The sequence below is a fragment of the Montipora capricornis genome, chromosome 12 (genome assembly GCF_036669925.1).
Source record: "Montipora capricornis isolate CH-2021 chromosome 12, ASM3666992v2, whole genome shotgun sequence".
Classification (NCBI taxonomy): Eukaryota; Metazoa; Cnidaria; class Anthozoa; order Scleractinia; family Acroporidae; genus Montipora; species Montipora capricornis.
The window spans coordinates 20,591,052-20,604,306 of NC_090894.1; the positions used below are offsets into that span (position 1 = coordinate 20,591,052).

Consider the following 13,255-nt stretch of genomic DNA (forward strand, 5'->3'; position numbering starts at 1 on the left):
GAATACATTGCTGAATCGATGAAACTTTAAGACGAGACAAACAAAATTAAAAGGAGATTTTTTTGTAAGTTTATATGCTTGTGCAAGACAATGATTGTAAACTTGGCTGTGCCGTCGCACGTTTCACCTTAGGCAATCACTTTTGGACGCACTATTCAATGGCCACTAGTCTAATGTGTTTTGGTAATGGATAATAACTTTCCATACGTACAGAATTTGTCACATCTTGGTTTTAGTAGTTGTCAAGTAAGTGTTAATTAACAGACAAAGTCGTGGCAATTTCAGGACGAGCTTCTTTGTGTGTTTTTTGGAGAGCGAAGGAAAGGTGTCTATTTGAATTTTTAGCTGAAATTGTTAGAGAAAACTTTAGGACTAGAGCCTCACACACTGAATTTATGCCGAGTTGGTTTTCTGCCCTAAAATACTAGCTCAGTCTGTTCATTTTTATTATCAGGTGTTCTCTAAGTGTGTGCTGTCTTTGAAGAAAGACAAGCATCCTTTGTTTGATATGTGTTGCCTTAGCAAACGACAAAATAGACCTAACTGTTTCGTGTTTTGAACGAGCTTTCCATAGAGTTTCGTGTTATAATAAAAGAAACAACATTGTTTGATGGCACTCAATGTGCAAAAGCCGTGTAGCATCATCGTATTGCCTCATCTCCGAAGGTCAGTAGTTATATTTTATCTAAACGGAATCTGTTTTGTTGAACAACACCTCCATACCACACGTTTAACTGAGAAAGGACGTTTACCATAAAAACCGAAAATATGGAACAAAGTATTTCTAAAGTTGTCTTTAGGCCATCCTCTTTTGTTTCCGTCTAGCGTCGTCCGATCGACCCAAATTTTTGCCATTTTCAAAAAACAATGTAACGACGTAGTTAAACCATTTTTATGTCGCATAGGAGTTTCCATGGTTGATCCTTTTTCCCAGTTTGTCTTAATTTTAGAATAACATCAACCAAATTTTCCCCCATATTGATTTTGGGTTCACGTCATGTTGTTTTTCAGGCTCCGCAGCGATGATGCTGACGTAGTAGGCCTCCTATTCCGAGACTTCTTGTGATTTTTTTAGGTTTTTGTTTTTTTTTTCGATCCGACCGACCGACCCAATATTAGGAAACGCATTCGACACTAAACGAAAAAAAAAAGTGGGGGGGGGGGGGGGGGGGGTGGTCTTAGCTTAGTTTAAAAAAGTAATGCAAGCGAGATCTTTGATTTGGTGCCAAAAGTTTGTGGTTTTCAGGTATTGCTAAATTTCGGGAGGGGTTTAATTTAAAAATCTTCTCCGTGATATTTTTAACCAAGCAGAAGCAGAAGAAAACCGTTTGTGAATTGCTTGTACGAATTGCCGCCCTCAGCGCCGGTTGCGTGCCTGAACTGCTTAGCACTGTCACGATGACCGAAAACCGCGGAAAGTTTGGTTTCGCCTTGTCGCGTTTCGTGATAAATTGTTTAAAAAATAATGTAACAAGCTCTTTTTTTCAGACTGTACTGTGAGGCACATCCCGCTTAATTGTTTTCCTTTCATTGCATTTTTATCTAGATGCTTTAATCAGGCAACAAAAACAGAATTTTACATTTAGCGAGCTTTACTATAAAATACAGCAAACTTAACTGACCAATTTTATAAAATAATTACGCGCACTCTCATTGGTCAACAGCTGTGTTTAGATGAGAGTATGGAAACATGGCTGTGACATCACACGAATTTTGATTGGCTATGTATTGTCAGACGCTCGTTTTGATTGGTTGGTAGGAAATATGAGCGTCTGTCATGAAAATCTATTTCAATCAAGAAGTAAAAAAAACAGCATTTTCCTTCATTTGTTCAATTATCTTTTTTAAAAATATTATGAAGGCAATAGAGGACTTTTTTCCGTGGTCCATAGCCTCACGAGGGGGAGTTGGGAGAATTCCGGCGAGACATTTGTGCAAACCCGAGACGCAGTCGAGGGTTTGCATAACTGTCTCGAATTCTCCCAACTGCCCCGAGTGTTTAGATGAGGCTATGGAAAATGTCCTCTATTGCTTAAATACAGACTTAAATTGGCCAATCCCCATAAGGGCTTTTCAGGGTCAATGAAACGAATTAACAGAATACGCTAACAACAACTTTTTTAAGAATCCCCAACTGCATTTTTGACAAAATGTAAACTTCAGCCTGATTTTTGCAATAAACGCAAAGCAAAATCTCGCCGATAGCAAATGGCAAGTTGCTGCTTGGTTTCTTTCTCTCTTGAGAAATTACGTGATGCCTGTGCATAACAAGACAAAAATGCGCCGAAAACAAACAAGTTTTGTTTTGTCATTCATCGAGATACCTCTTCAAGGAAAGTAAATTTCACTGTGAAAACTAGCAAAAAACGCTGCACTTACTGGTGGATAGGGTTCTTGCCGTTGAGACAATATCGGAGTCACGTGACTTTTAGACGTTGCGGTTTGTGGTAAAGGAGGAAAAACGTCAATAAATGAACGAATAGTTGAGTTTGGAAAATTGATGGCTTATTTCAAACAACCGATTTATAAAGTTAACCAAATTACTCTACTTAGTATAGAAACATTACGATGTTCTATTACAACTTGTGACAACCTAATATACAATTTTTCTCCAACCTAAAGATTGTTGATGATAAATGCACGTCAAACAATTTATTACATTGCAATATTTTGCCAAGAAGGTATACGTTTCTGTTCAAAACCTCATTCAGGTCAGTTCTGGAGGGTATTGAATCTGTGCAACAAAGATCATTAAAATTGCTGCTTTGATAAAGATCATTGAAATGAAGGCGTGAATCTTTTGTATAGTCGATCAGCAACGCATTCTGAAGTGTCGCATTAAGACATTTCTCAATTAATATTTTAGTAAATGACAATATGTACTCTATTATGTTCTCTTTTCAGATTAAACATAACCAGAGATGACAAGAGTTAAGTGTTTGTCTGTCAATTCTTCGGTTGAGATGCATCTGAGTAACACTACCTTCATTAAAGGAACGCCGACATCTCCTACATTAGCGAACGATGGAGCTGAAATTATAGTCTCAACAGTTATGTATGTTATACTGGGTTTGCTAATAGTTATTGGGAACATTCTCGTCATTGCAGCATTCAAGTCGAACCTACGACTTCGGAGTATTAACAACACATTTCTTGTCGGACTGGCCATATCTGACTTGTTGGTCGGGCTAATATCAATCCCACTTTGGATTTATATCTCGACGTGTGAACATTACAAAATTTGTATCCAAGAAGTTAAGGTGTTAACGTTATATTTAACATTGGACATATTCACTGGCTGTGCTTCAGTTCTGCAGTTAACTGCAATCAGTATCGAACGGTATCTGGCAATAACACGCCCAATAAGCCACCGATCGTATTCGGTTTGGACATACTACGCAATGATTGCAGCTGCATGGATTTTTGCATTCATCATAGCAGGTCTCTTTCCCGTGCAGTATGGGAAGTGGCAGAAGCCCTACAGCATTATTCTCGTAACCACGTGTTTCGCTTTTCCAGCGTTGGTTATCCTAACAGTTTACGGCATCATTTTTCAGACTGTCAGAGGTACTGCACGAGCACGGGTCCATCCGGCGGAAGCGGTCAGAAGACCTGCGCAGAACGAGACAAAGATTGCTGTGACCATTGCGTTAATCACAGGACTGTTCGTGATTGCTTGGCTTCCGTTTGTCATTGTAAACATGCTGGGAGAGTTCTGTATTTCCTGTTTGCCGCCTTATCCATACATACTGAGGCTGGTTCGGTTTGTTAAGTGGATGCATTATTCCAACAGTATGGTGAATCCACTGGTTTACGCTTATAGGAACAGAGAAATGAGAAAGACCTTCAAGCGACTTCTCTGTTGGTTCTATTGCTCACATGATAACATGAACGGTCCTAGAGCCTCCATACGGACTGTGAGGAATCGTCAATTTGTGATACCAGAGCAGCATTTGGATGGAAACAGGGAAATCCGCAGGGAACCCAAGAAATTCAGACGAACTGTTTCTGTGTAGAACCGACTCGAGAATCACTGGGCTAGAAAGTGAATTAGCTAATACAAATGCTTTTGCTTTAGCCTGTTGCAGGCTCTCAGATAGTAGGCAAAGAGAAAAAAATGCGAGCGAAAAATGAGGCGACCTCGACCCAAGCCCCCATTCGCTTTTCCCACGCAGTCGTTTTCGTTTTCCCAACTATCTGGGAGCCTGGAACACGATACCGGCCGGCTTGTCATGAACTCGCAAGATAACAGTTTCTCAGTTGGCTTGGTGGCTCAATTAGTAGAGCACTGCACCAGTGTCACGGCGTTTTGTGTTCCCCCGAACACAAGTGTTGTGTGACACCACAAGTGGCACAATTGTTGTGTGACACACGTATCGCAGAGGTCAGTGGTTTAAATCCCGTTCAATTTTTATTTTTTTCAAGCTTTTCTTTTGTTACTGCTACTGCTCAAGTAACGTTTATAACTGCCACAGTCTGAAAAAATCTTAACACACCAGTTTATTCATATAGAGCAAGTAGATCCCCCAGGTAGAAAGTCAGTAAGCACCGACATTATTTTTATTGGAGAGATAGACCAAATCAGTTGACTCAGTGTTGTACCCAATTCAAACCCTTTGGAAATAAAACGTTATGTTCCAGGTGATAGGTCTTTTGCAACAAACGATCACATGGTACAAAATCCGCCATACTGGAGGGCAAGCTCATTATTATTCCCCCACTGGGACCTTAAAACAAAGAGACCTGAACCAGTCAAGCTTGACTTGCCTTTGTTTTAATGTCCCAGTGGGGAATAATAATGAGCTTGCCCTCCAGCATGGCGGATTTTGTACCATGTGATCGTTAGTTGCAAAATGCCTAATCCATATCATATAAATGTGAATGCTGCATTGTAATGCAAATACAATGCACAAATAATCTCAGCCCCGGGAGATTTGAATTGGACGCAACATTGAGTTACCCGATTGGGTCAATTTCACGGGAGACCATTCTCGTCCCAGCGCCGCCTGACCCTCTTCTCCGCCAGAGGCTGAGCGCGAGAACTAGTTATCGTGCTCAGTCTCTGGTGACTAAAAAGGCCGGGCGGGACTGGGGATGAAAATGAAGTGAAACGGCTGACGACTGGATGTTGGTTGTCAGAGCCTCCAAAAGCATGAAAATTCTCTTTCTTAATACTCGATCTACTTGAGACGTCGCATAATATCTGTCCCTAACGAGAAAGGGGGGAGTTAAAATAAAACATATTCATTTGGTTTTTGTTAAAAGGTAAATTTTTGCCAAGCATATATCGATTTGGGAAAAGGAAAGGAAAGGAAGGGAACTTTATTTTAAGTGTCTAGTCGTTCTGGTGCCGGAGCACTAATAGGGGACACTGTAAACTGAAATTAACAATTAACGCAAATCAAACGTTCGTTTTTGAGGATAGGGGAAACCGGAGTACCCGGAGAAAATATCTCGGTGCAGAGCACAGAACCAATAAACTTAACCCACTTATGACACCGAGTCTGGGAATCGAACCCAGACCACATTGGTGGGAGGCGAGTGCTCTCACCACTGCGCCATCCCTGCAGTAGTGAAGTCTGAGGAGTAGCCGCAAGGCTCAGCCAAGGTGGATCTCGCCCGCGCCTCGGACTGAAAACTCTTCCCTTATCTCGCGCTCTGGAATTACCACAGAGCTTCATTAGCACGATAATCATTCGAATATCGTGATCGAAAGGTCGTAGGTTCAGTTACTGCAAAAAAGCAATCGGGTTTTTTCCCGGGCATTCCTGTGTTACCATCGATTAATAAATTCCTTCTTTATATGATCTCCATGTACACAATATGCACAGGTAGTTGACACAACATGCAAGAAGCGTTTCACACAAGGAAAATCACACATCTCTATATCTTGTAAGGTATGCCTATTGACACTAGTTTACAAAATGACATAGAAATATAGTGCCCTCTCGTTATCATGACGAGACATTCAAAAAATAATCTGACTGCGGTTAGGTAATATTTGACCGACGACGAATAGAGAACACTCTAAAATAAGGAAATGTTGCCTTTTTAATTCAAAATTGTTCCGAATTATTAAGAAAAGATGAAAAAACATCGCTAATTCCATTCAGGTTATAATGTAATGCAAATACGATCACTCTGTTTACAGGAGCTGCCCAAAGGACAGAATAATTTATGTAAAACTCTAAGTTAATTAATCTCCTTGCACCTGCAAAGCAGGTTTAAAAGGAAGCAACGGATAGTGGGAAGGTTTAACCGATATACTTTGTTTACCAGGTCACTGCGTTCGGTCAAAACGTTGGGACTGGAATGAGCCCGCCAATATCAATGTGGGCATTTCATTACGCATATATGACAAAGAACTACCATAACCCCAGTCGACATAGGTCAGAACAAATCCGCCAAAATCATGACGAGCACATACTGAAAAAAAAAACACGTTTTGATATTCATACCTCTCAAAATTTTCGATTTTTTTATCTTCACCTTTCTAGATGCCCGGTGTAGCATCTGTCAGATGGTTTGCTTCTGACCTGGTTAATTATTAAACTGATCAATATTTCTGGCCTTGAAGTGCCATGTAAGCCACACTTCATATCATTTTAAATGAAGCGAAAACCAGACTTTCGCGGAGCCATTCCAATCCCAACCGATCCAAAATTACAATTCAAGGAAGATCCTAGGTGCAATGAAGAAAAAACAATTAAAAAACGCCTCGCTTTGCCATACCGTCTTTTGCTATCGAAAAATATCATAGAAAAACCTAACAATAAATGCATTTAATGACTTTTGCATAAATTACTACAATGTTAACGTGCTCTATTTAAGTTAAAGATCTCAACAAGACGAGAGAAGTGTCCATTGTTTTTTTGAAGAAGGACTCGAGGGTTATCAAATTCCACCACTCTTCCCTGATCCATAACCAATACTTTATCATACTCCATGATAGTGTTCAGTCGATGCGCTATGGTCAGTACAGTAGAATCCTCAAATCTGCTGTGTATTACTTCTTGAATCAGACGATCTGTTCTATAATCTACATTAGCAGTTGCTTCGTCGAGTATAATGATTTTGCTCTTTTGCAACAGAGCACGAGCTAAACAAACCAGTTGACGTTCACCAACACTAAAATTACTACCAGATTCTTTGACTTTGAATTCCAATTGACCCGGTAATGCTTGTACGATGCTATTCATTCGAACCTCCTCTAAAGCATTCCACAGGTCAACGTCCTCGTGTACACCGAAAGGGTCAAGGTTCGACCTCAAACTGCCACTAAAGAGAACAGGATCCTGGGTGATCACTGCCATGGATCGACGCGATGCTTGAAGATTGATATCTCTTAAATTCACACCATCTACGATTACCTGTTAGAACGAGAAAAAGCAATTGGAAAAGCATTTGAATATAGAAATTTACCTTTTTCAGGCATGCAACCAAGAAAAAGAAAATTGACCAATTTGTGTCAATCGACAAGAGAATGTTTTAAAGGAATACAGCTACCATGGGCACAAATATGGCCGACATGCTGAGGACATTGATGCGGTTATTGCAACAACTTGTCTTACTCTATAAACGAAATGTATTTATTTTAAGTGCGGTTTATTGACGAAAGAGAGACATGATCCTCGCACTTTAATATCTGCACAAACATGAAAGCAATTGTCATGACCCCCTGCTGCGATGCTGGTGCAATGAGCTTTGAAGCCACTCAGTTGGGATCATCGAATCCCGTTGGAGTCACCTCAATTTTTCAGATTTCTATAATAGACAATTGCTTTAATTGGCCATCTTAATTAATGCGAGGATCATTTTTCTCTTTTGCCTTTTCTCTTACTCTGCCGCTTGGCTCCGGCATTCGAAACAAGGCAGCTACAATGGATGATTTTCCAGCGCCAGTACGACCAACTACGCCAACTTTCTCTTTTGCAGCTATGTTGACGCTTATTCCTTTTAGCGTGTTTGGCGTTCCTTTCAAGTAACTCAATGACAAGTCCTGTAATGTCAAGGATCCCTTTGTGGGCCATTCTTGCGGTGGAAGCTGGCCTGTGTTGTACCCAGGCTCTACCTCGATATCAGCATACGCGACCACTCTTTCCACTGACGTCATGAAATTCTCTGTCTCCGAGGCAACACGGATGCCATACTGTGAGCTTTCCAATGTTTCGGCTGCGAATGTCAAGGACATTCCTGCCAAAGCTGAAACCAAATGGAAAACGCCTTAATGGAACAAAACAAAAAGAGAAGGAGTTTACGTGTTAATGGGGCTTACCTAAAAGTAATAAGTGCATCTCTAGATTTCCTTAAGGTCAGTGGTTTCGTGCACAGATTGGGCTGATCAGTCACAGGGGAACACATAACTGGTGAACTCAGTATCATTGGTCACCGTCGAAACTGACAGACGAACAACAACAGAGATTCCTTTTAAAAAGGAAGTCAGCTTCGTTTTAAAGCCTCGGCCAAACCCAAAACACCATTTCGAATTTCAAGTTATTGTGATCGAAGGCTCCCGGCGCCGATGCGAACGAGTGACGAGATACACTTCTGCTCTTACTTCAGCTAAAAATAGTCTAATTGTATTTCGCATGTTCGAGAGACCGGACTCGACGTTTCCTATGCAACTTATCCACTCACCTGGGTTCTGCGTAGCAAATAAAGCACCTGCTGAAACAGAAGTCACAAGTAAATTACTCAGTGCATCTCCTCGTATACCGAGCCAGCGTGTTGAAGCACTCAGCATTATCAGAGCAGACGTATTCTTGTCTTGATACCTACAGTAAGTGAAAATAACAATAAGTTTTTTCCGTTAATTTTTTACCCCGGTTGAACACAGCTCTTACATGAGCTTTTGGTGACTTCGTGTAGACGTCACAAAGTGCATCCCCAACTGTGACAACACAGCCGCCACACAACGAAATTCGCTATATTTGGTGTAGGTGTCACAAAGTGACCCTCTAACCATCCAGATTGGGGGAAGAGAAGGGGTGGGGGTACGTTTCTATATACCAGCAGTCTCATTGTCTTAGCTTTACACAAAAGCCGAGGGCCCTAGAGCGAGGCACCAAACTTTAGTTTCTAACTTCAGGGGGCGATTGAGGCGGAGGTCTCTAAATTTACTTCAATGTTTGCAATGGATTCGCATCCTAGAACTAAAATTCGACTTGAAACATGACTGACAAGCTTATTTAATGAGCATTAAATTTTAATAATGTTACTAACTTGTAAAATTTTTTAAGGAACTCTTCTTCCATTTTTGACGAACGAATCACTTCCAGTCCTGTCAAAGTATCAGCGATGAGTGAATATACTGGACTGCACGTCACTGCCTCAAGTCGTCTGAGTTCTCGTGAAGATTTCAGATAATATTTAGCAAGGTAAACGAAGACTGCTGTTAGTGGAGCACAGACGATGAACAGCCAGATATTTGTGGTCGCTGAAAGTATGATAGCACTGGCAAAGTACAGACAAAGCTGAACCGCAAAGAGAGAGATTGTCGGAAGCTGATCGTCCATGTTTCCAGTATCTCTTGAGAAACGGTTTAAAACGCGTCCCACAGGGTTCGTGTCAAAGAAAAGGACTGGTGCTTTGATAACCGCATGTGTCATCTTGTTGTGGAGATTTTCGGAAGCTTTCAGAGCAGTGAGGAAGAAGCAAAATGAGGAAGCTGTCGTAAGAACCAAAGAAACCGTTACAATTCCTCCGTACATCAACAGCGTGATGTAATTTCGCTGTTGTTCATACGGCATCTCCATCATAATTGTAAGCCACCAGTAGGGGCCAATCCCCAATACTGCAAAGAAAAAAAAAGGCAGGTTATCGTTGGTCGCAATAAATTCCAATTCCAAAACTCTATATAGTTTTCAGTCAAACATCTAAGTCGTAATCGGAAAATCATTCTTGGTAGTTCGACTCCTGTAAGTAATGTTCCGATTACATCCGAGTTTTTCCGAATCACGATAGAAATTGCATGCGATTATTAATATCATGCTTGCAACTGAGAAAAATATTGCAAAGCTATTGTTTAGTTTAAAACGCGGATGAAGTAGTTCAAGAGTTTAATTGTCCTAGCCACGATGTATATGCATGGATTATTATGGCATAGTATCTAAGTATGGTAGGACAGCCATGAATTATAAGATCACAACTCATACAAGTCTCGTAATATTAGGGTAACCGAAACACAGTTTCGTTATATTGAAAAAAATGGCATACTCAGGCAAGAAATGGTTACAACTGCTCTCGCGTCTGCTGCTGCCTTCGACATTGCTTATATTTGCTCCTTGTTTTCATGTATTCTTTATTTCGCTTAAAACAAAGTGCTTTGCCAGATTAGAGGTTTTGACTCGTCACAAACCAGCGCTTTACCTGTCTCGTTACGGCTGCAATTACTGCCATCTTTTTCTCTCGAGAAAAATCTCTGAGACAAAAAAGCCGTTTTTTCCTGTTGAAGAGACATTGACGTTACCCTGTAATCTTTTGTGGACGTCCTATCTATGATTGATCGAGCGATAAGCCTCTCTCGTGCTATGCAGTTTGACTGACAAGCAGGTGATCATTTGACCAATCACATGGAAATGATGTGTTTTACGTTACGCGTTTCTATAGTAACGACAGAGTACTACGTTCAAGTAGTTACTGACAGACGTCCATGGACTTTTCAGTGGTAGCGATTATAAAGGAGGACGAAAAAAGAAAAACTAATAGAAAGCGACAATGTAAAGAATGAAGGACTACGCCTAGCTACGATCAAAGATTTTCCTCAGACTGGACGACCGGAATGAGGAAAAATTTCTTCGACGCTCTTCGTTCGGGACGCCGGCTACAAAGGCCTTGAAGTATGCCCGTGAATACTTCGTCCCGTCCCTTTTGACAGTTCTTGCGTCTCCAAGGATAATTTTCTCCTTACCTTGGACAAAGGCAAAAAAGACAGCAAGGCTAAGTATCCCGGCAACTGGTAGCGCAGCTCTCCAATATTTCCAGTACAACTGCCATTTGACAGCTCCAATCATTCTTTCTTCCTCCTCTTCTTTCAAGTCTACTCTATCGGGATTTTCATCAACAGGATTGAATTCATCATAAGTTCCCTCTTCACCAAGAACTTTAAGGATGTCATCTGTCTGCGAATCTGACCGTCCTTGAGACAAAGTGGAGATGAGCCTTAAACGTTGCCTTCGCATTTCACTGTAGGTACCTTGGAAGACCAGGCAACCATTTTGGAGGATAATCATGTTGTCTGTATGTTTGAGAAATTGCACTTGATGGGTGACCAAAATACGTAGTCTCCCAACTAAGAATTTCTTAATGCACCTTTCAAACAATTGTTTGCTGACTTTGGCATCGACTGCACTGAGTGGATCATCCATTAAGTAAATATCGGCATCTGAGTACATCGCGCGTGCTAAACTTAATCGTGCACGCTGACCGCCACTTAGGATCACACCGCGTTGTCCAATCTCGGTCAAATCGCGTTTTGGGAAAGTTCTTAAGTCCTTCTCAAGGTCGCAAACTTTAAGAATCTTCTGGTACTTGTCTTCAATAAAGGGCATACCGAATGTTATGTTCTCTCGCATTGTACCAGAGAAGACCCAAGGCATTTGAGCAACGTAGGCGATTTTGCCAATGCAAGTTACGTGTCCAGTAAATACTGGAAGTTCTCCTAACATGTTCATCAATAGAGATGTCTTTCCACTTCCAACGGATCCAGCGATGCCTAAAAGTTGTCCACGAGTAACTTTCAGCGATAAGTTCTGTAAGGCCGGACGCTCTGATGTCGAAGTCCAATAACAGCTCACATCATCCAAAGAAGCGTGTGCTTGGATGGGTCGAGATGCGTCGTCACGTTTTTGAACGCTGACCAAAGACGGTTTTCCACCTTTTAAGCTGTCATGTCTAAATAATGGCGATTTGTATCGCCTCCCTTTGAAGTAAGCTATGAGCGGAGTCGATGTGAAGTTTGGGTCTCGTGGAGGCCATGTCAAAACGGCCTTTTTTTCGATCAATTTCTGCATTCTGTCACAAGCCGTTTTCGCATCTGCCAAATAAACTAAGCACTCTCCAATGAAGATTGACACGAAAAACTTCACGTTAGCATAAATGGATAGCAAAGTGAAAACTTTGAATGGCGTGAGTGAGTGCCCAGTCAGGAGTAAGGTTAAGATGGAGACGCATCCTGCAATGGAATTACTGGTGAAGAAAAGCGCGTAAACAGTGGAGATGATAAATCCTCGAATTCGAATCAAGGAGATTTCTTTCCTGAAACAAATAAAACATTGTCAGGTTAAATATATTAAAAAAAAAAGACAAAAATAAATGGCTTCGCTTAAGTCAAGAGTGAAGTAGATGAGAGTGTTGTTATGGCATGGGTGGGGTGGGTGGGCTCCCCAGCACAGTCACAAATGAGTCTATTTTTAGAATACCCGTTCCCGCAAAAATCAGTTGTCATGTCCCTGAAAAATACATGGCAGAAGCAGTCACGCGTGACATGCATGGCTTCTTCTGATTGGTTAAAATTGGTGCCTCTTTGTTTCGCGCACAAAGTGTATCTAAAAATAAATCTATTTGTGACTGTGCTAGGGCAAGGCCGCAAACTTGTCTTGACACTACCACATTTGTTTTGCTCGGTATCTTTTTACTATTAGAGACAATTAGTTTAAAAATCTGGGAGAAACGACTGTCCTGGCATGCGCAATTTTCACTTCCGGTGTTTCGTCCGTGGAATGCTCTCCCACAATCGTTGGAGTTAGTCCATAATATAGGTGCCTTAAGCGATTATCAAGGATTACTGGTAGCAAATTCCTCACTCTTGAGATTGCAATGAAAAAGGTGGGAAATTATGACACTGTTAAATGCATATCAGTCACATTAACACAAAAGTTTCGTCGATCTGATTTTCTTTGCTCAAATGTCAAAAATAGATCAACCAAAGCGTTCAGTTGGTAGTTTTTACCAATAGGTGTGTCCCTAAAACCATTCTGTTGCTCTGTGTATCGATGTTGTTACAATTTAAAGTAAAATATACCAAAAACACTTGTCAAAACATTGAGCTAAATATTATATGCAAACCTTCTTATTTGTTCAACCATGTCTCTGTATTTGAATTCCCATGCATACATTTTCACGATCCGGATTCCAGCAACGATTTCTTTCATGATCTCCAATCGCTTGTCTGTTTGTGCGGCAGCTTTCTTTCGAACGATCCCCGCCTTGCGAGCTCCAATTGCTTCAAGAACAGAAAGAAAGAGAAACACGCAAA

The 13,255-nt window shown here is 41.0% G+C and overlaps 2 protein-coding genes across 6 annotated transcripts in view; one reads left to right on the top strand and one right to left on the bottom strand.

Moving 5' to 3' along the window:
• LOC138026424 (adenosine receptor A1-like) overlaps positions 1 to 5,264 on the top strand; it is a 20,781-nt gene extending 15,517 nt beyond the window's left edge. For all 5 annotated transcript variants that reach the window (XM_068873773.1, XM_068873776.1, XM_068873775.1 and 2 more), the window contains one exon: positions 2,905 to 5,264. In XM_068873773.1, coding sequence (XP_068729874.1) covers positions 2,922 to 4,016 — 1,095 coding nt within the window. In that variant the 5' untranslated portion in view covers positions 2,905 to 2,921 and the 3' untranslated portion in view covers positions 4,017 to 5,264. The remainder of the gene's footprint in view (positions 1 to 2,904) is intronic.
• LOC138026422 (ATP-binding cassette sub-family C member 4-like) overlaps positions 4,017 to 13,255 on the bottom strand; it is a 10,468-nt gene continuing 1,229 nt past the window's right edge. Inside the window, exons 2-7 of the mRNA XM_068873771.1 lie at positions 13,066 to 13,255; positions 10,910 to 12,255; positions 9,223 to 9,793; positions 8,638 to 8,774; positions 7,841 to 8,202; positions 4,017 to 7,370 (exon numbers count right to left, since the gene is read on the bottom strand). The exon at positions 13,066 to 13,255 is cut by the window's right edge and continues 190 nt beyond it. Of these exons, the coding sequence (XP_068729872.1) occupies positions 6,813 to 7,370; positions 7,841 to 8,202; positions 8,638 to 8,774; positions 9,223 to 9,793; positions 10,910 to 12,255; positions 13,066 to 13,255 (3,164 nt within the window). The 3' untranslated portion in view covers positions 4,017 to 6,812. The remainder of the gene's footprint in view (positions 7,371 to 7,840; positions 8,203 to 8,637; positions 8,775 to 9,222; positions 9,794 to 10,909; positions 12,256 to 13,065) is intronic.